The sequence below is a fragment of the Barbus barbus genome (assembly GCF_936440315.1).
Source record: "Barbus barbus genome assembly, chromosome: 38".
NCBI lineage: Eukaryota > Metazoa > Chordata > Actinopteri > Cypriniformes > Cyprinidae > Barbus > Barbus barbus.
In genome coordinates, this window is record NC_136716.1 from 2,094,870 (window position 1) to 2,113,983 (window position 19,114).

General features: G+C 37.2%; 1 protein-coding gene across 1 annotated transcript; it reads left to right on the top strand.

The window, feature by feature from the left end:
* The first annotated feature begins 1,081 nt into the window (after nucleotides 1-1,081).
* On the top strand, nucleotides 1,082-18,886 carry LOC306857890 (DNA-directed RNA polymerase III subunit RPC5-like). The gene is made up of 21 exons (XM_079398157.1): nucleotides 1,082-1,323; nucleotides 1,880-1,960; nucleotides 2,053-2,103; nucleotides 4,215-4,292; nucleotides 4,373-4,488; nucleotides 4,567-4,649; nucleotides 4,742-4,849; nucleotides 5,773-5,822; nucleotides 5,943-6,062; nucleotides 6,999-7,084; nucleotides 7,174-7,218; nucleotides 7,297-7,388; nucleotides 9,788-9,908; nucleotides 10,007-10,088; nucleotides 10,986-11,045; nucleotides 11,888-12,045; nucleotides 12,315-12,376; nucleotides 12,853-13,331; nucleotides 16,127-16,204; nucleotides 16,307-16,432; nucleotides 17,616-18,886. The coding sequence occupies exons 2-21, from the start codon at nucleotides 1,922-1,924 to the stop codon at nucleotides 17,670-17,672; spliced, it is 2,091 nt and encodes a 696-aa protein (XP_079254283.1). The 5' UTR covers nucleotides 1,082-1,323; nucleotides 1,880-1,921; the 3' UTR covers nucleotides 17,673-18,886.
* Nucleotides 18,887-19,114: the final 228 nt, after the last annotated feature.

The window sequence follows — 19,114 nt, forward strand, 5'->3', positions numbered from 1 at the left end:
GGGTGAACATTTTGAACAGGATAAAGATGTCCACATTTTTCTTACTTAGTACTGCCCTTCGGAAGCAACAGAAGATACTTGCATGTTTCCCGGGAGACAAATTAAGTATAATTTACCTTGATCTTCAAATTCAAAAAGTTTTCACCCCCCGTCACCCACTCTCCGTCTTCTAGTTCCCTCACAGGTACATCACAAGCCCCATAAGAACACATCAAATGTCTATTTTTCAGCACTTTTAAGGCAGTTCCTAAGGATTTACAGGTAAATGACGGTGTTTCCTTCAGGTTTCTCAGAGGATGTTGGTGTGAAGAGAGGAGAGCTGATCCCAGAACATGAGTTTGCGTTCTATATAGGCCATTAGGCCTATATATATATGTATATATATATATATATATATATATATATATATATATATATATATATATATATATATATACACACTGTAGAAATATGGAAATCATAATATACTTTAAGAGAGTATACTTGCATGTGAACTGAATATAAGACACCTAACTGCATGGTATTTACAATTATATAAAAATGTATTATACTTTACATTTATAATGAATGGAATTATCTGAACTGATAATTTCTTCTGTTGTCTTTGAAATATGTTTTAAGTGTTGCTGCTGAATGTACTGAACAAGCATCATAAACTAAATGTATTGTCGTTTCTATTGAAACCCCTGTTATTTATTTAAATACATTTATAATTACACATTATAAATAAAAAACGTTGCAATTTTTTTTACATTTAAAATGTTAACTTTAAATGTAATATAAAATAACACTGGACTAACACTGTTCGAAAGTACTTTTTAAAAATGTACTTTAAAGTATAGTGCTTTACACTTTTAAGTGCACTTAAGTTTGAGAGAAAAACTTCCTTATTTTATTTTTTATTCAGTGGCGGACACGGGCTTCCATACATTAAGCGCACTTCTTTTTCACAAGCGTACCTGCAGAAGATGAATGATTTCCCATGAGCACAAACACAGTATGCTCCCTACATAGACGGTGTTGTCGCGCACTATCTAGTGTCACCGCGCTGGTTATGTGACGCGCCCGCAGTGCATGCTGGGATATGTCGAGCGCACTCAGCTCCTCCCCACGTGTTTGAGTGAGGGCTGCGATCAGCAACATGGCAGCAACATCTCTCATCTACACACATACAGAGATCCTCACACAGTCCAGCTGAAGAACTTCAAGACAACTTCAGTAACGCTGGGTTTAGAGCGGGGACGCGCACGTCTGCTGACGCACAGCTTAGATCGCAACTTCAGCGTCAGGCTCTTATTGATGTAGTGGACCAGCGAGGCCTCGGTAAGTGTGTGTCAGTTGTGTTCAGAACAAGCTGGCAGTCACAGTGTAGTATCAAAAGTTACATACGTATAAAAAACATGTATATAAACATACACAGATTGCTAATGTTATGAATTTGAGGCGTTCTGCGCGCGTGTTATGTTTATCTGTGGAGAGCTGCTAGCTCATCTTAGCATGTTGTTTATTTTGCTGACTCTCTTCATCTGTGATTTATTTAAACTTTTTACTTATATATTTAGTGTGTTTCACTGTGATCGTGTGTTATGGAGCTGCTGGCTGTCAGTGTCGTGTTACACGCATCATTCATTAATCAGGAGTCGCCTGCTAATTATCATGACAAACTGATTGATTGACGGTTACAAATGTGTTTATGAAAGTATGTACTTACATGCATGTTATTGAATCCCATAACACTGGTAATTAATAATTATGACAAATAGTCGAAACTGTGAAATATTATGAGGTAAAATAAAAAAATAACTTTTTTTGCCTCAGATATGACTTTTTCATCTCTGACATTTTATGTATTAAATACAATATATGTGTGTGTTTGCAGGTTTGAAGTCCACTAGAGGCGGTTCCTCCTCCGGTCTTCATTATGGCCAGCGGAGATGATGATGATCCAATTATACAAGAGGTAACGTTAGATGTGATGCTGAGTGATCAAACTGCAGAGTTGTTGTTGTTTTTTAGCATCTGTATCATTCTTACTGATCTCTCTCTTGTTAGATTGACGTGTATCTGGCCAGAAGTCTTGTGGACAAGCTGTATTTGTTCCAGGTAAAAAAAAAAGGTTATAGCTAGTGGTTCTCTCGTATCAAAACTGACATCAGATCTGTTAAAGCCTGTGTAAAGTCAGTTCTGAGAATTGTTTGTAAACGCATTATAAATGTTAGAAATTCATTGCTGAAGACTGTGAACTATATAGTGCTTAATTGTGGAGTTTCACAATTTTCGTGATCAGGATTTTTTGGGCGGGGCTAAATCATGACTCTGACGCAATCGAGCACGGCCCCTCCCCCAACACTATAAAGGCATCGCCGACGAATGTTGCTTTCACACCGAGCGCGAAACGAATCGCCTTGTGCTAATTCACGCTTGCACACTAGGGGGCGCCGCCCAACGATGTATTTTTCCTCCGATATGTGTGTCGTATATGGATTTAACATCTAAATTAAGATAAAGTTGGTTCTACACAGGGTGCGTATTACAGAAAGTTTCTTATCTTAGGTCTTAACTTAAGAAATTATATGTTAAATTAGGATTTTTCGCAAATTCGTATTACAGAAGCAAATCTTAACTTGATTTGGGATTCTTATCCTAGCTTACAAAATAGTATCTTATCTCTAGTTAGGAAATCTTAAATGGCATAATCAAGCTGGACAATCCACTCTCAGTCTGTTATCAAGCAACCAACACTGAGCAAGCTGCTGATGAGGGAAACAAAAGCTACTACGGCCCGAGTTTTCGCTTTGCGAAACTGAAAAGATTCGTCGGACTGGACGAAAAAAGAACTTTTGCATTTTCGGTGTGTGTGGAAGCATCCGTAGGAAGCTGTTGTTTTATTCCAGCAGGTCATCGCGTCTGAAATTCATTTAGCTTTTTCACGCTCAGTGTGGTAAGGCCTTAAGACACGTGTTCGAACTTGAAGCAGCGCTACAGAACGATCAATGTGTGACATCAAAGTACAGTGAGAGCTACAGAGAGCAGACGCTCCTGATGCTTTCGAATCGCTCTCGCGGTACTTTGATGTGATACACTGATCGTTCTGCAGCACTGCTTCAAGTCGAACACACCTAATAACTAGAGCGCACTAGTATCGGTGGTTCACGGCTCAATCGCGACTTACTGTCATTACCGTTAGTTACTACAGCCTACAGTTTGTTAGCTAGCTGTGCCTTCGTCACGTAAATGCATAATACCTGGTTGCGAGCATTTACAAAACAGCTCGGTCTCCTTATTAAATAAACTGCTAGAGGAAGACGGCAGCTTTCCCGAGAGTGGGCGTGGTTTCAGTGCCGCCAGTGGACACGCCCCCAGCGTTTGAGAGCAGAGAATACTACTTATTTTTTGGTACCTTATTTTATTTACTTGGCTTTTTTTTTTTTGGCATTCAAATTTGGCTGGGTGGTTAATAACACATTTTTCTGTGTTGTGACAAACTTTTAATTTTACTTTTAAAACTTTTTAAAACACATTTAATTTTTGACTTTGCACGGACTTTAATATTTATGTATTGGGAGTTTAATGATGGTCAGTACTTTTTTTTTTTTTTTTTTTTTTTTTTTTTTTTTTTAATAAAGAAGTCTTGTTTTGCTCACCAAGGCTGCATTTATTTGATCATAAAATACAGTAAAAACAGTAATATTGTGAAATATTATTACAATTTAAAATAGCTCTATTCTGTGTGAGTATATTGGAAACTGTAATTGATTGCTGTGATCAAAGCTGTATTTTCAGCATCATTACTCCAGTCTTCAGTGTCGCACGATCCTTCAGAAATCATTCTAATATACTGATTTGCTGCTCAAGAAACATTTCTGATTATTAGCAATGTTAAAAACAGTTGTGCTGCCCAATATTTTTGTGGAAACAGTGATGCATTTTATTTTTCAGGATCCTTTGAGTAGAAAAATCTTTTGTAACATTATAATTGTCTTCACTGGCACTTTTGATCAATTTAATTTCTTCTTCTAAAAGAAAAAAAAAAAAGTCATTCTGATCTTAACCTGTATTGTATTTTGCATCAAGAAATTGCTCATCCATAGGCAAGGCTGGACTTTTGAGTGTAATACAAAGGTCACAGTTATTGACTGATAATCGTTAAATATCACTAGTTGCATAACTTCTGTAGTCACTGCTGTTGATGTTTTGAACCTTTTCCTCTCCAGTATCCAGTGCGTCCTGCTTCTATGAGCTATGATAATGTGACTCATTTGTCGGCCAGAATTAAACCCAAGCAGCAGAAGGTAAACTGGTTTTCACTGTTCATTTCTAAAGTTTCTCCTGTTAAACACACACAGCTCATGGGTTTCTTCCCTGCATCCAGGTTGAACTGGAGGTGGTTATGGACACCATGAGTCCGAACTACAGCCGCAGTAAAGGCGAGCAGATCGCGCTCAATGTGGACGGCACGTCCTCGGAGGACTCCAACGTTTACTCGACGTGAGGAGCATCAACCTTTCTGATGTTTACAGCCAGACTTTGGTGTTCGTAGTTTTAATCTTTTCCTTCTGCTTACAGGAAAATGATGGACAAGCAAACGTTCTCCTCGATCCAGGCGACCACTAACACGTCCCGCTACGCTGCGGCTGTGTTTCACAAAGGTTGGCTTTTGCAGCATCGCATTCCTGATGAGTAGAAGCAATTAGCATGTATGTTGTGATGTGATGATCTGCTATTGATGTTTTGGTGGCAGGAGAGCTTCATCTCACTCCACTGCAGGGAATCCTCCAGATGAGACCCAGCTTCACCTACCTGGATAAAGCTGATACTAAACATAGAGAAAGAGAGGCGGCCAATGAAGGTGCGGGGTGTTTTGGGGTCACTTCTGGGGTTTTTTGGTACATTATCCTGTCTAGATTTGATCTTAGAGGGCAAATGAAGATTATATTTCTAAAAATTAACACCATTGAAAGAAACACAAACATTGTGTGAAATCAACTAAAATGGAAACTTTATTTCAGCTAGTTTCCAAGGCAGCATCTCTCATTTTAATTTAGTTTAACTTGATGCACTAAAATAACTAAAGCTGAATTAAAATTAATAAACACTATATATGTATATTTAAAAAAAGGACAAAAACACAACAGTTATTAAAATACACTAAAATGAAAATTGAAAATAGAAAAATAAAAACTGATTCAAAATATTAATAAAACAATTAATGTTCATAAATATTATATGATGGCAGTGATACTGAAAAAACACTGTTTAAAATCTATTTTATTTGTCACACATAACTATACATATGATGTGACGTGAAATGCTTTTTTCAACTGTCTAAACATTGATTACAATTTTACAGAAAAATAAAATAAGAATAGAAAATGTTAAAAAAATCTGAAATAGTTTTAAAACAAAAAATTATATATAGAAACATTTGGTAGATATATAGATACAATATACACACATACCAGCTCATATACTTACTTGCCAGCAACCTGCCAAAATAAAAGCTTGCTGATTTTAGGTTTGAAAATATTGAAAATTCAACAGTTAAAAAAGCAACAACAAAAAAAATGTAATTAGTATTACTATTACTATTATTAATGATATTGTTTATGGTTATATTTAGCGGGTCAAACTATGCAGTGTGAGCACCAAACCAAATCTCAAGATGCTCTCGTGAAAACCAGACTGGAAAACTGAATATTTCAATATTGTGGAGTTCAGAGCAGTATGTGAGATGCATTATTAAGATGAACTAATGAGTGTGTCTATTTGCAGCTGGAGACTCTTCTCAGGATGAGGCAGAAGAAGATGTTAAACAAATCACTGTAAGACTTCATGCAGTTGTTTTCTTTTTGGAAAGTATCGAACAGAATGCTGAGTCATGATCTGTGTTTGAGCCAGTGCTCCTGCTCATTGCTCTTATTGTTGACTTGCCCTTTAACCAGGTGAGGTTTTCCCGGCCTGAGTCAGAACAGGCCCGTCAGCGCCGCATCCAGTCGTACGAGTTCCTGCAGAAGAAACAGGCTGAAGAGCCCTGGGTTCACCTGCATTACCACGGTGTAAAGGTGTGTGTGATCATGTGACCCACCGCAGCACACTTGACTGACACACTCATCTCACTGTAAATCACATCAAACAAACACATGACATCTGCATCGTTTTTACAGCTCAGAAATCACATTTCTTACACTTACAAAGATTTTGACTTTGCTCCTGAAATCACAGTAAACTTGCCGTCTCAATGTTTGAAAGTGAAGAACTTAAGACATAAATTTTAGTATTAGAACTTGTGTAAAATAAAAATGTAATATTTTCTTTATTTTGCAGTGCAGTTGTAATTTATAACTGTAATAATAGCATTATTATAATTTTTCTTGTTATTAATGATAAAAAAATGATAGTGATTTTTGTTTCTAAAAAAATGGCTTTCCAATTGCATGTCATGTGACCATTAACTGACAGCAGAGAACTGTGAACATGCAAATGTGTTGTTAAATTATTGAAATATTAGCATTAAATCTCTGGGACTTCAAGTAAGGTTTGGTTTTCAATATGTGATAATATTATCAAAGATTTGTTTTTATTTTACAATACAATTTCAGTAAATGATGATAATAACATTATTATTAATAATAAATTATGATTGGGTTTAAAAAAAAACACAGTGAATGTTTGGAACAAGAAGGTGAAATGTTTATATCACAGTTCAAATCACAATGCAATCGCAATATTGTATAATGGCAAAATAATCGCTATACTGTTTCATTTTTGTTCAAGGCGTTTAGCCTATATACAAAATAATTCAAATAAATCACCAAAAGAGATTAAATATTTAACTGTAAACATTAAGCAGCATCAGAGAACTGCAAACTCAAATGTGTTAAATTATTGAAATTAACTTGGTCTCATCTAATATTTTATCTGACACAAAAACGTTTGGGGAATCATTCAGTGTGTATTATATTATTTCTGCATTCTCGTTTATTCTGATTCATCTTTAGGACGGGCGTTCTGAGCACGAGCGCCAGTATCTTTACTGCCAGGCCATGGACACTGCAGAAAACACAGAACTGGTGAAAACACCATGGTTAGTGCCTTCTGTCATTTACCCATGAACACTGGCGGATCAGTTTGTGAAATGTGTGTTCATCTGATGGATTTTTGTTTTCTTCTCAGTGAATATCTGTCCATGCTCATGCCTCCTTTGGCTGAAGAAAAAGTGTAAGTAGAAGAACGATGCAGTGAGGTGTTTGTATTTTTCCCATGTTCCTGTTCTTATGTTTTCGTCTCGTCCTCTAGCGTCAAGCCCATGGGTCCCAGTAACGTGCTCTCCATGGCTCAGCTCCGCACGCTGCCTCTGGGGGACCAGGTCAAGACGCTGATGAAGAACGGTGAGCTCGGGTTGCTTCATTGTATATGGTCTAGTTCAGGCATCCTCAAATTCCAACTGAGCTGTGAAACATAATGACAACAAGTAGCACCAATGTTTCTACCGTTTAAAGGCAGGAGAGGTGATTTATTTCAGATCATTTTTTGTTATGCTTGTTAAAAGTCTCTTCATATCCCGATAGCATTCACTAAGTGAAGTGGTCTAAATGTATTTATATCTGTGGAAGGCATAGGATCCTAAAATGTTCTATGATAGGCTGTATTACCTGCCTGTCAACGTATGTATTTGCCAGAGGTTGCGTTAACCGAACATTTTCTGTCATTGACGGAATTTTTTTAGCAGTGACGGAAAAATCTGAATGCCGTCCGTCCTTTTGACAGATTACACTGAGGGTGATCTTTTGTAATTTGTAACTGTAACTCCCACCCTTGTCCAGTTGGTGGCGAGTGCGCTCCAGTGTGGCAGCAGAGCGCGGGATCATCAGCTCAGCTCCAAAACAAAAATAAAACTGTCACAAGTCTTTTGCAATGCGTTTGATTACGTACAGGCGAGTACCCACTAGTACCCGAAAGCACTTTGCACTGCCTGCTTCGTTTGATCTGAGGCGGTCTATCACGCCACATTAAAGAGCGCCAAAACAGTATTTATTGCTTGAATTTCCTAATAAAATGGACCGAATTTGAAATCTGAGACTGTTTCATGTACATGTACAGTTCATTCATCAACTGAAAAAAACAGCATCGAATGGGGTTTAAGAATCGACATTGGGTCATAAACATGAGAATCTATTAAAATCGAGGGGGAGGACAAACTATTATGTGAATTAATAATATGATATAACCTGCGTAAGTTATCCCGAAGCTGAGCGAGATTTAATGAATCCTGTTTGGTCATGATGAACTAGCCTATTCATAAATTTCTCTAGACGACGAGATAGTACTTTAGCATATAATTTAACATCAGTCCCTATCAAAGAAAGTGGCCGGTAACTAGAACAGGAAGTCAGATCTTTATCTTTTTTTAACGAGAGAAATAACAGCTATATTAATAGATGGGTGAAATGAGCCTTGAGTAACTGCAACATTTATCATATCTAACATGAGGGGGCCTAAATCAGACCAAAAAGTAGTATACAATTTGATTGGAATGCCATCTATGCCTGGGGATTTCCCCTTGTTCAGAGATCGAACTGCTGACTCCAGCTCCTGAAGAGAGATCGGTTCTGCCAGGTATTCTGAATCTGACAGCTTGAGGATCATCCACTGAACCTTGGTTAATTTCAATAAATTCAGCAAATTTATTTCTGAACTGACTGCAAAAATTTTCATCCTGTAACAATTTAGTGGCACGAGATGGCCGATGGATCAAAGATAATCTGCACAAATTTCCATCATGATCTGACAGAGACGAGGAACAGATATCGGCATCACGAACAGCTGAAGATAAAGAAGTAGAAATGAAAATAGTCAATTCGTGAATAGGATTTATGAGTAGCAGAAAAGAAAGTGAAAGATTTAGCAGAAGGGTTTAATAAACGCCAACTGTCCACCAACGAGGATGAGGTTACTCATTGCCGAAGTTTGTCAGAACACAAAGCTTGAGAGTGATTCCTTTGGTCCAGATCTATCTAGGATATGCGACATTACAGAATTCGTATCTGCACCCAATACAATTTCAAAATCTGAAAACCTCGAGATAGTTTGACAAAACAGAGAAAAAAGTAGGGTCAGGAGTACAAGGGGCATAAACTGAGAGAAATACAATATTCCTATTCTCCACTATTGTTTTTATGTGTTATTCTACCGTCTGTATCACAACTTTTCTCTAAAATAGTAATATTTAAAGTCATCCGCACCAATATTAGGACACCCTTGGTTTTAGTATCCGAAGATGAGTGAGATGCCACTTCATAAAACGTATTATTACACCTGCGTATACAGTATATCCTCCTGTTTCAAATGGGATTCTTGAACTAACACTATATCAATCTTTCTTCTTCGCAAAAAATCCAGAAAACCTGTACGTTTGTGAGGGCCATTTAGGTGTCAAACAGAATTACTGCATAATAAGACAAAATACAAGTTTGAGAATAAAACCAGTTGAGTCTACCATTAAACCACCCCCCCCCACCCTCCCCGTTACCATTCAAAAAAACATAAACACATTCCCATGAACTATGACCCCTTAATATGGTCCGTGGCGTCAACAAAAACCTGCACATTACTGTAGCACCAACATTTGACCCTTAACTTCTTAGGATATTTCTTTTGCTAATTACTGCTGTACTCTTCCAACAAGCATTGTGCAGACCCCCGCTAAAACCAGACCTCTTTGTCAGAGGTATTCAACGAAGGTACTAAGTTTTTCTGTCTCTATATAAACGTTTTCTTTTGCTCGTAGTGAAGGTGATGCCGTTTGCCAATCTGATGGGGCTGCTGGCCTCAGGAACGGACTCCACCACAGTGCTGCGCTGCATCCAGCAGGTGGCGCTGCTCGTCAAGGGCAACTGGGTCGTGAAGAGGTGAGGATGGCATTTGTTTCCTTTCTGCATAGTTAATGCATGATGTTTTTGTAGATGAAGTGCTAAACTTCTGTGTGTGTGTGTTTTGTCTTTGACAGTGACGTGCTGTATCCCAAAAACACCTGTAGTTCCCACAGCGGCGTTCCTGCTGAAGTGCTCTGTCGCGGCCGAGACTTTGTGGTCAGTTTCATTTGTTTTCTTTATTTTGATTTTCTCCACATGAACTGATTGTCTTACAATTACAGATACTGTTGATTGATATCATTAGCTCTCTATATACATGATAATATGAAATCTGCCTCTCTAATTAATATTAAGGTCCATGCTGCAAAAGAAACAGCACAAGGTTACTTACAAGTAAAGTAGAGCAAGGTTATATGTGACCCTGGACCACAATACCAGTCTTAAGTCGCTGGGGTATATTTGTAGCAATAGCCAACAATACATTGTATGGATGAAAATTATCAATTTTTGCCAGAAATTATTAGGATATTAAGTAAAGATCATGTTCCATTAAGATATTTTGTAAATTTCCTTCAGTAAATATATCAAAACTTAATTTTTGATAGGTAATATGCATTGCTAAGAACTTAATTTGGACAACTTTAAAGGTGATTTTCTCAATATTTAGAATTTTTTTTTTTTTGCACCCCCAGATTCCAGTTTTTCAATAATATCGGCCAAATATTGTCCTAGCCTAACAAACCATACATCAATTGAACGCTTATTTATTCAGCTTTCAGATGATGTATATATCTACATTTTAAATAACCCTATAAATAAAATATTAATAGGAAAAAAAAACAATATTATAATAATGATAGTAGTTACATGAATAAATGAGCCGTAAATAGCTTGTCATCCAGCAGCATTTAGTTTAATTTCACAAGTGTAAGGGTGGGTTTTTTTTCTTTTTCTTCTCTGTTTTGGCTGAAATATGTGAAATATTGTGGTTACATAGCCTGAGATGATTCCTGTGTCTTGGTTTGAAAGTAATGACAAGCCGTGTCATATTTGGTGATCTGAAAAGTGTTGCTTTGTTGATTTTCATAAATACATTTCATCCTGCACTTTCAGATGTGGAGATTCACTTTAGAACGAACCCTGATGAGAAAAGAGGTTGCTGCCATCATAAAGGTTTGTGTGCTGAATTGAAATGAGTGCTTGAGTATAACAGAAGATGGCGCTGTAAGGACAAGATGTGATGTTTTACCCTTTATAGTCTGGCGATGAAAGCTAATTCATACATTTTAAGTAAAAGGTATTTTAGTGTAATTGAACAAACATCAGCCTTCAGCTGGTGCTTCACGTGTCTTTTCTCTGTCAAATCTTTACTGATTTTTATCAACTAAACGTAAAAATATCTTCAGTAATATCTCCAGATGAGCACTTACTGGACTGAAGCAGCTCAGCTTTACTTGATTCTCCATCAATCATGTCTTAGAAAAATCAGGGTGTCTCAAATCTGATCCTCAGGATCTTTTGAGGAGCGTTTGTTTCCAGAAGCTTTACTTTCACTGTTCCTCAGCGGAGGAATGATCTTCACAAACCTCCAGAACATCTCACGTCTTCTGAGGAGCGTTTATTTCTTCATCACTCAATCAGCATTGCATTATATGTTTGGATCATTTCAATCTCATCTCACTGAGACATATTATTGGAGATATAGAGTGACAACTGATATTTGTCATGTTATGTCAGTATCTGCTGTACTGTTATAAAGATCTCATTGATTTACATTACAAGCATCAGAATTTCATCTAAATATCAGAATCCGCACCAAATTGCATATTTTTGCTCAGTTTTTGCTTCAATTTCTCATTGTCAGATTATGAGCCTGATGTATCATATGAAACTTAACAAAAACACTGTTGCAATCTAATATATATATATATATATATATATATATATATATATATATATATATATATGTATATGTATGTTGTCTTCTGATGTTTTTCTCTGTCATGTGTCTACAGCTTCCTCCAGAGGACGTTAAGGACTTCCTGGAGCAGATGTCTGTCCCTCGATTAAACCGAGGCTGGGAGTTCCTGTTGCCCACGGATCATGATTTTGTCAGAAAGCATCCTGATGTGGCTCAAAGGCAGCACATGCTTTGGCTGGGCATTCAGTCTAAGTATGACATGACTTTGCAGAATTTGACATTAAACACTTATTTTCTTTATTCTATGAAACACAAAAGGACTTGGTCTGAATTTTGATCATCTAAAAGTGTGCAGGCACTATCGTACTTTGTACAGGTTTACAACAACATGAACATTTGAACTAATGCTTTCGCTAAATAAGATAAATAAAACAGAATATTAAAGATATCGTACATAGTTTAGTCTTAATAGGAAGTGAGAATCTCTGTCTCTGTTTTTCTAAATAAACACTATATTGCAGGTTGGAAAAAGTGTTTAACTTCTCCAAAGATGACTTCGTGCCTAAAAAGGATGCTCCGATGGGTATGTTCTGACTTTTTACTTTTTGAGGTCTGTAAGAATTCTTAAGCTCACAAAGGCTACATTTATTTGATCAAATTTAAAATAGCTGTTTTCTATGTGAATCTATGTTAAACTAATTTATTTCTGTGATCAAAGCTGAATTTTCAGCATCATTACTCCAGTCTTCAGTGTCACATGATCCTTCAGAAATCATTTTGCTGCTCAAGAAACATTTCTGATTATCAGTGTTAAAAACCGTTCTGCTGCCCAATATTTTTGTGGAAACCGTGAGACATTTTATTTTTCAGGATTCTTTGATGAACAGAAATATCAAAAGAACAGCATTTGTTTGAAATGGAAATCTTGTGTAACATTATAGATGTCTTTACTGTCACTTTTGAACAGTTTAATGCATCCTTGCCAAACTAAACCTGCTGAACCCAAACTTATAAACAGTATTATTTCTGCGTGTTCATGTGGTGCTGTGTTGTATGCAGAGCCCGTTCACATCAGCGGAGACCAGCGTCTGAAATCAGCAAAGGAGAATGCTAGAGAAAATCGCGCTGGCATGCAGAGGGAGCTGGACGCTCGTAGACTGAAGGAGTCCAGACACACGGGCTCGTCCGGTGAATCTACCGCCCCGGTGCAGGTCAAACAGGAGCCCATGAGTGACTCTGAAGAGGCCATGGACACGTCAGGCCCGTTCACAAACGGCTCCATCAACGGTTACCCCAACTCTACCTCTCCGGTCTCGGACCCTCATAACGGACACGGTCACGCCTTCACCCCGGAGCTCCAGGACTTTGTGCGGAGCACCTTCCAGAAGCACTATGTTTTGTGCCTGAGTGAAGTGAAGAGGCTGTTTAACCTGCATCTGGCCAGTTTACCCACGGGGCACTCTGTGTACGGCCATGTGACGGACCGCATGCTGCAGGACACCATCCTCCAGAGCCAGTGCAAACAGATCCTGGTGCCTGTAAGTACTGTGGACGATGGGCGTTTTTAGTGCACCACATAATGCTTTTTTATAAATGGATTTAAAATATGTATTTGGAAAACATGTATAGATGCACTGATATTAATATTAATTACAAACCCAATATAGATTGTGATTGAACTATTAAAAATATGCACTAGGGTTTGTCAGTATTTACATTTATTAATTTTAGCAGATAGAAAACTAAGCTACATTTACATCACAGTGATTTTAATTAATTTGACCATTATTTTATTACATAGTTTGGTGACACTAGTTTAGGGACCAATTCTTTAAAGGGTTAGTTCACGCAAAATTGAAAATTCTGTCACTAATTACTCACCCTCATGTCGTCCCGTAAGACCTTCATTTATCTTCGGAACTCAAAATGAGATATTTTGGACTACATCTGAGAGCTCTCAGATCCTCCGTAGACAGCAATGAAGCAATGCTCCCAGACCCAGAAACGTAGCAAGGACATCAGTAAAATAGTCCATATGACATCAGTGGTTCAACTGTAAATTTACGAAGCTACGCAAATACTTTTTGTGCGCAAAGAAAATAAAAATAACGACTTTATTCAACAATTCTTCTCCTCATTAGTGGTCGTCCGATTTTTTTATTTATTATTATTTTACAGCCGATGCCGATATCTTGGCATAAGCAGGGTGGCCGATATAATTTTGTTTATTTTAATGAATATTTAAGAAATTTGAAATCATTTGAAAATGGATTTAAAAATAAATGTTACTTATACTTTAGATGACGAAGTATTTTTCACACATAAATATTTAATAACCGTATAATTAAAAAGGAATAAACACCGTAACCAACAGGGCACTCAGTATTCTGGGAAGTTTGTGTGCATTGGGAATCCTATTTTTTTTTTTTTCAAATAAAGCGAAGATAAAACTCATTTTACATACAGAACACTGGGAAAATGACATGAATATGAAAGTGCAGCATAGTTGAAATCACGAGTTTAAAGTTTGTCGATCGGGCATCTCTAGTGAAGCTGAACTCTCCTCCTGTCCGCTTTCAATTCACACGGACCGACCGTCACACAGAGCACACGCGATCATGCAGGATACACATGCACACTTCACAAGATCTCACAACTGGATTCAACTAAGTTTGCAAGTTTTGAGAAATTAAATGTTCATTAGACATTCAAAGATTTGTTTAAATCAGGGGTAGGCAATGTCCTGATGTCCTGCAGAGTTTAGCTACAACCCTGAAGAAAACCCTCACCTGCCTGTAGCCCTAGTAATCCTGAAGACCTTGATTAGCTTGTTCAGGTGTGTTTGATTAGGGTTGGAGCTAAACTCTACAGGACAGCGGCACTCCAGGACCGATGTTGCCTGCCACTGGTTTAAATGATATAAATGCGTATTTGCTGAATGCTCACGGTAAACGAGAAAGTATTATAATGTTTTCCTTTGTTACTAATAATATAAAAGCAATTGTTATAATACTTTTTGTATGCACGTTAATTCCTTTGTTTAACAGTTCTATCTGATTATTAAACAGACCCTTCTCTCTGTATTAGATAGAACTGTTCGACAGCGAACAAGAGGAATGTGAGCATGTATATATCTATGAATGTGAGCACTATGTGCTCAGACGCTGCCGCTCTCAGCACCGTCAAAATAAATGTCAGGCGTGCTGTCAAAATAAAAGTATCGCCTCATGCATCAGCCAAACAGAAAAACTTATCGGCCGATGCCAATATCTGAAAAATACCAATTATCGGCCGATAAGTTTTTCTGTTTGGCTGAAGCATGAGGCGATACTTTTATTTTGACAGCACGCCTGACATTTATTTTGACGGTGCTGAGAGCATATATTTATCGGTGCCGATATATCGGCCTTGGCGCTATATGTTGGTTGACCACTACTCCTCATTCCGTCTGCAGCGGCGAGCCGCCATTGTGGAGAGAATATCACAAGGCATGCGCTGGTTTCCGGTTCATGTAAACAATGCATGCACACGGCGCTGCTGCTTACGTAATACGCACATGCATCAGCACGCGCATATCTTAATATTATATATTGATTGTATTCCTGTATTGACCAGTGCTATTATGGTCAGTGATGTGAGCAACTCTAAAAAGAGGTGAACCGTTTTCTGTTAGTTTCTGGCTTTAACTGATTTAAGTCTATGTCCTGCTCATTAAGTTAATGTGTTTGATTTTAAGATGTGGTCTGGTCCTTTGTTCTTAAGGCTAATTGGATTAAGGGTGTGTGTGTGTATAGCTGGTAAACAGTACTTATGTAACTACTCCTAATGGAGTTAAAGCTCATTACAAATGAGTCCAGAGACTCCAGACTCATTTCTGAGAGTCTGAATGATGTGTTCCTGTCTCTTTGATTCTTAAAGCAACATGTATATTCTGATGTCAGGATATACTTACAAATATAGTTATAATGCATTTCTTTAAAATGTCTTTGTTGCATTGTAACTGTCTCCAAATTGTCTGAATTGTGAGCCGAATTAACTTTCTCAAGAAATTGGTGCTGTCTAGGACTAGATGATAGTCAAATATAGATTCTGATATTTACGTGCATCTGTAAAATATTCTTATTGCTCTGAAATGGCTTAAAAGGGTATTTTTGGTCAATTAGATTGAAAATGTTTCCTGCTTCAAAATTATTTGTAATGATGCAACTAACATGCACTTAAAATAAATGGCCAAATAAAAAAGGATTAAAATCATGCACAATGTTCCTCAAACCTGAATAAGTCACTGTGTGGTCCAGGTCTGTCTGATGTGTGATCGTGTGTGTGTGTGTAGTTTCCTCCTCAGAGCAACGCTACAGCTGACGAGCAGAAGGTCTTTGGCCTGTGGGAGAGCGGAGAAACCTTCGACAAGGTGATTTCTGAGAGCTGCTGTCGGATTCATTGGGATTTTCACTTTTTTGCATGTTAATTGTGATTTTGAGTATATGAGTATATGCTTTTGTTCTGTCCGCAGCACCGGCAGGTTCTGTTCGAGATCTTCATGAAGAACTATCGCGTCAGAAGAAACGTGATCCAGACGCGCCTCACGCAGGAGCTCGGAGACGCCGTCACCAAAACAGATGTGGATCGACTGCTCAAGGTGCCGTTACGATATTTCATTCTAGAGTTGTCATGCTATAAAAATGTTTTAACTGTAAATACTTATTTTATTTAGTTTTTGTTGTATTTTCTTGTCATTGTAAAAACAATGGTGTATAACCTTCTAGTATTTCTCAATTAAGTAAATATCGTTTTTCCAAATAAAATTCCAAGTGTTAGACAAATAAAAAGTCAGAAAAATAAAGAAATAATAAATTTACAAGCAATAAATCAGATAAAAAATAAACTGTCGATAGCTATTTTTTCGTTCTTTTTGTTTTGTTTTATGAAAACAATGTCAACTTCATTTTTTTCTTTTTTTAAGTAAACATTGCTTTACACTTAAAACTATTTGGAAAAACAAACAAAAAGTCAGAAAAAGTAATTTTTCAAATATATAGTTAGACAAAGACAATCAGAAAAATAAAATTAATAAATCGCCCATCATGTAAAAATTTATTTTCACCAATAAAATGTTTTGCACCCATATGACAACAAATAAGAAAGGTCAAAATATATGTTAATGGTGATGCAACATGTCAGGCATATAATTTAGCAAAGTTACTGTCTGAATTTATTTTTTAAAACAATATATATTTAAATCAATTTAGCCTTCAAGTATTTTTCTGTTAAGTAAACAGAAACATTATGTAAATCCATAAATAAATGACGAATTACAAGCAATAAATCAAATAAAAGTAATGCAACAAATTTAAACATTCAGTAGTTGATGGAGAGAAAGATATTTCATTTATTCTTATTTTTTACATAAATTAAGTAAAGAAAGCACTTACATATTAATGCATGTTTTTAGGCTACCGTTAACAACCTGTAGAAAATAATTTTAAAACATTCATGTAATTGGTCGCTCTTTTGTCTCAATAAACTCCTAATTTGCTGCTCATTAATAGATGGTAAGGTAGTTAAGTTTAGGTATGGGGTAGGGATGTAGAATATGGTCATGCAGAATATGTGCACTAATAATCAGCCAATATGTTAATAAAAGGCATGCTAATAAGCAACTAGTTCATCATGAGAATTGCTCCCTATACTAAAGTGTTAGCATGTGTGCCAGTCATTGTTAACCCTTAAACCGTCTGCTGCTAGTAAAGTGTGACGTGCGTCTGAATGAAGGGTATTGTTGACGTGAGACTGGGCTGACAGCAGTGTTGTGTTTGGTTCAGGAGTGCTGCATGAGTTTGGGAGGGATGTGGTATCTGAAGGGAACCGTTCCCTCCTGACAGGAGAGCCGGAGCGCCACAGATCCCTCCCTCAGAGTTCAGTGAGAGTGAACGCAGAGCCAACACACCAACCAATCACTGCCCTCGGCTGACACCACCGGCCCGGGGACACGCCCACTCCGGAGCATCTGCATACGGTCACCCTTCTGGATGCACGTCTGGTCACATGAGCATCTCACCAAAAGGGCTGAAGATCCATTCGATCCTGCGTTTGCGGAAAATTGAAGGACTAGAAAAGGAGTTGTGTGTTGAACGCATACGATCAGTTATGCTGGTTTTCTTTTGCTTTCTTTTTTATGACCTAATATGAAAGTAGGTATTGCCAATAAAAACAACAGGAGATCATGATTCAGCTCATTTTATCCTGCTTGTGGCCTTTTGGAGCTTGTCGGCAGATTTTGGCCTTGTTTCTTACCTTTAGCTGACTGAAAAAAGATGTTTGGTTTGTTTTTTTTTTGTATTTTGCCCCACATTTAAGAATGACTTTACTGTAACCCAATGAAAACAGGCAGCAGGATACAGACACATTTGAAGAGCACTTGATTATAATAAATCCTCTGAAATATAAATTTCTCTCATTGGGTCAAATGAAGGTTATGAAGCTCCCGTTGAAATGTTTACAGCTACAACCAAAAGAAAGGACAAAACATTGGTTGAGTCTGGGGCAGTTTAGATCAATTCTAACAGACAAACCCTGAAAATCTAATATATCTCATGAATATTTATTGGACCTGAAGAGAGATTGACATCGGAATGTGAAGCTCTGAATGACATTTGCAGTCTTGTTCATTTTATTTCAGACCGTTTATGGCATTCTGCATAAATGCAGAAGCAGTTTAAACATAAATTTCTTTTGAAAAAAAAATTTTTTTTTCTCTCTCTCGTCATGCAAGTGATCTGGGATTTTTGCTGAAGTTGCTAAACCTGTGTTTGGGTGTGAAAGAAAGTGCCTCTTGGTTATTCAGGGGAAATATTCTATCAGTATGATTTGCAATCTTACAATTATGACTGAAATCACCTTCACATGCACATGTCTGTCTCTTCCACACCTGCATATAAAGCATTCACTGTCTGTTTGTTTATTAAGCATTCCACATATTCATATTCAGGATATCGTTGCCAGGTCTCACACTACAACAGCAGAGAACCCCAAATCTGACCTTTTTTATTTGTATGTCGTTCTGAATAAACGTTGCAACTGACAACTCCTCTTCAAAAGTTCTTGTTTTATTTTTTATCCCACAAAAGACAATTTCCATTCAATATTATTGATTTAACTGCAGTGGTATTATCGGATGAGAACAAAATGTGAAATTGAGCTGAAAAATTCAACTCTTGTCTTCTGTAGAGCTGCTTTGCAGCTGAAATTGATTTCATAATTGATCGATTCTACAGCATTAACACTGTTATTTGTCTTTGTTCACTGTCCTGTCTTTTTTGTT

What these genes read in the sequence shown, in the direction of transcription:
- LOC306857890 (XM_079398157.1), top strand. Translation starts at nt 1,922, where the DNA reads ATGGCCAGCGGAGATGATGATGATCCAATTATACAAGAG. An exon ending in TGCGGCTGTGTTTCACAAAG is followed by an intron (nt 4,650 to 4,741) that starts GTTGGCTTTTGC and finishes TTTTGGTGGCAG; the next exon opens with GAGAGCTTCATCTCACTCCA. An exon ending in AGGTTGCTGCCATCATAAAG is followed by an intron (nt 11,046 to 11,887) that starts GTTTGTGTGCTG and finishes ATGTGTCTACAG; the next exon opens with CTTCCTCCAGAGGACGTTAA.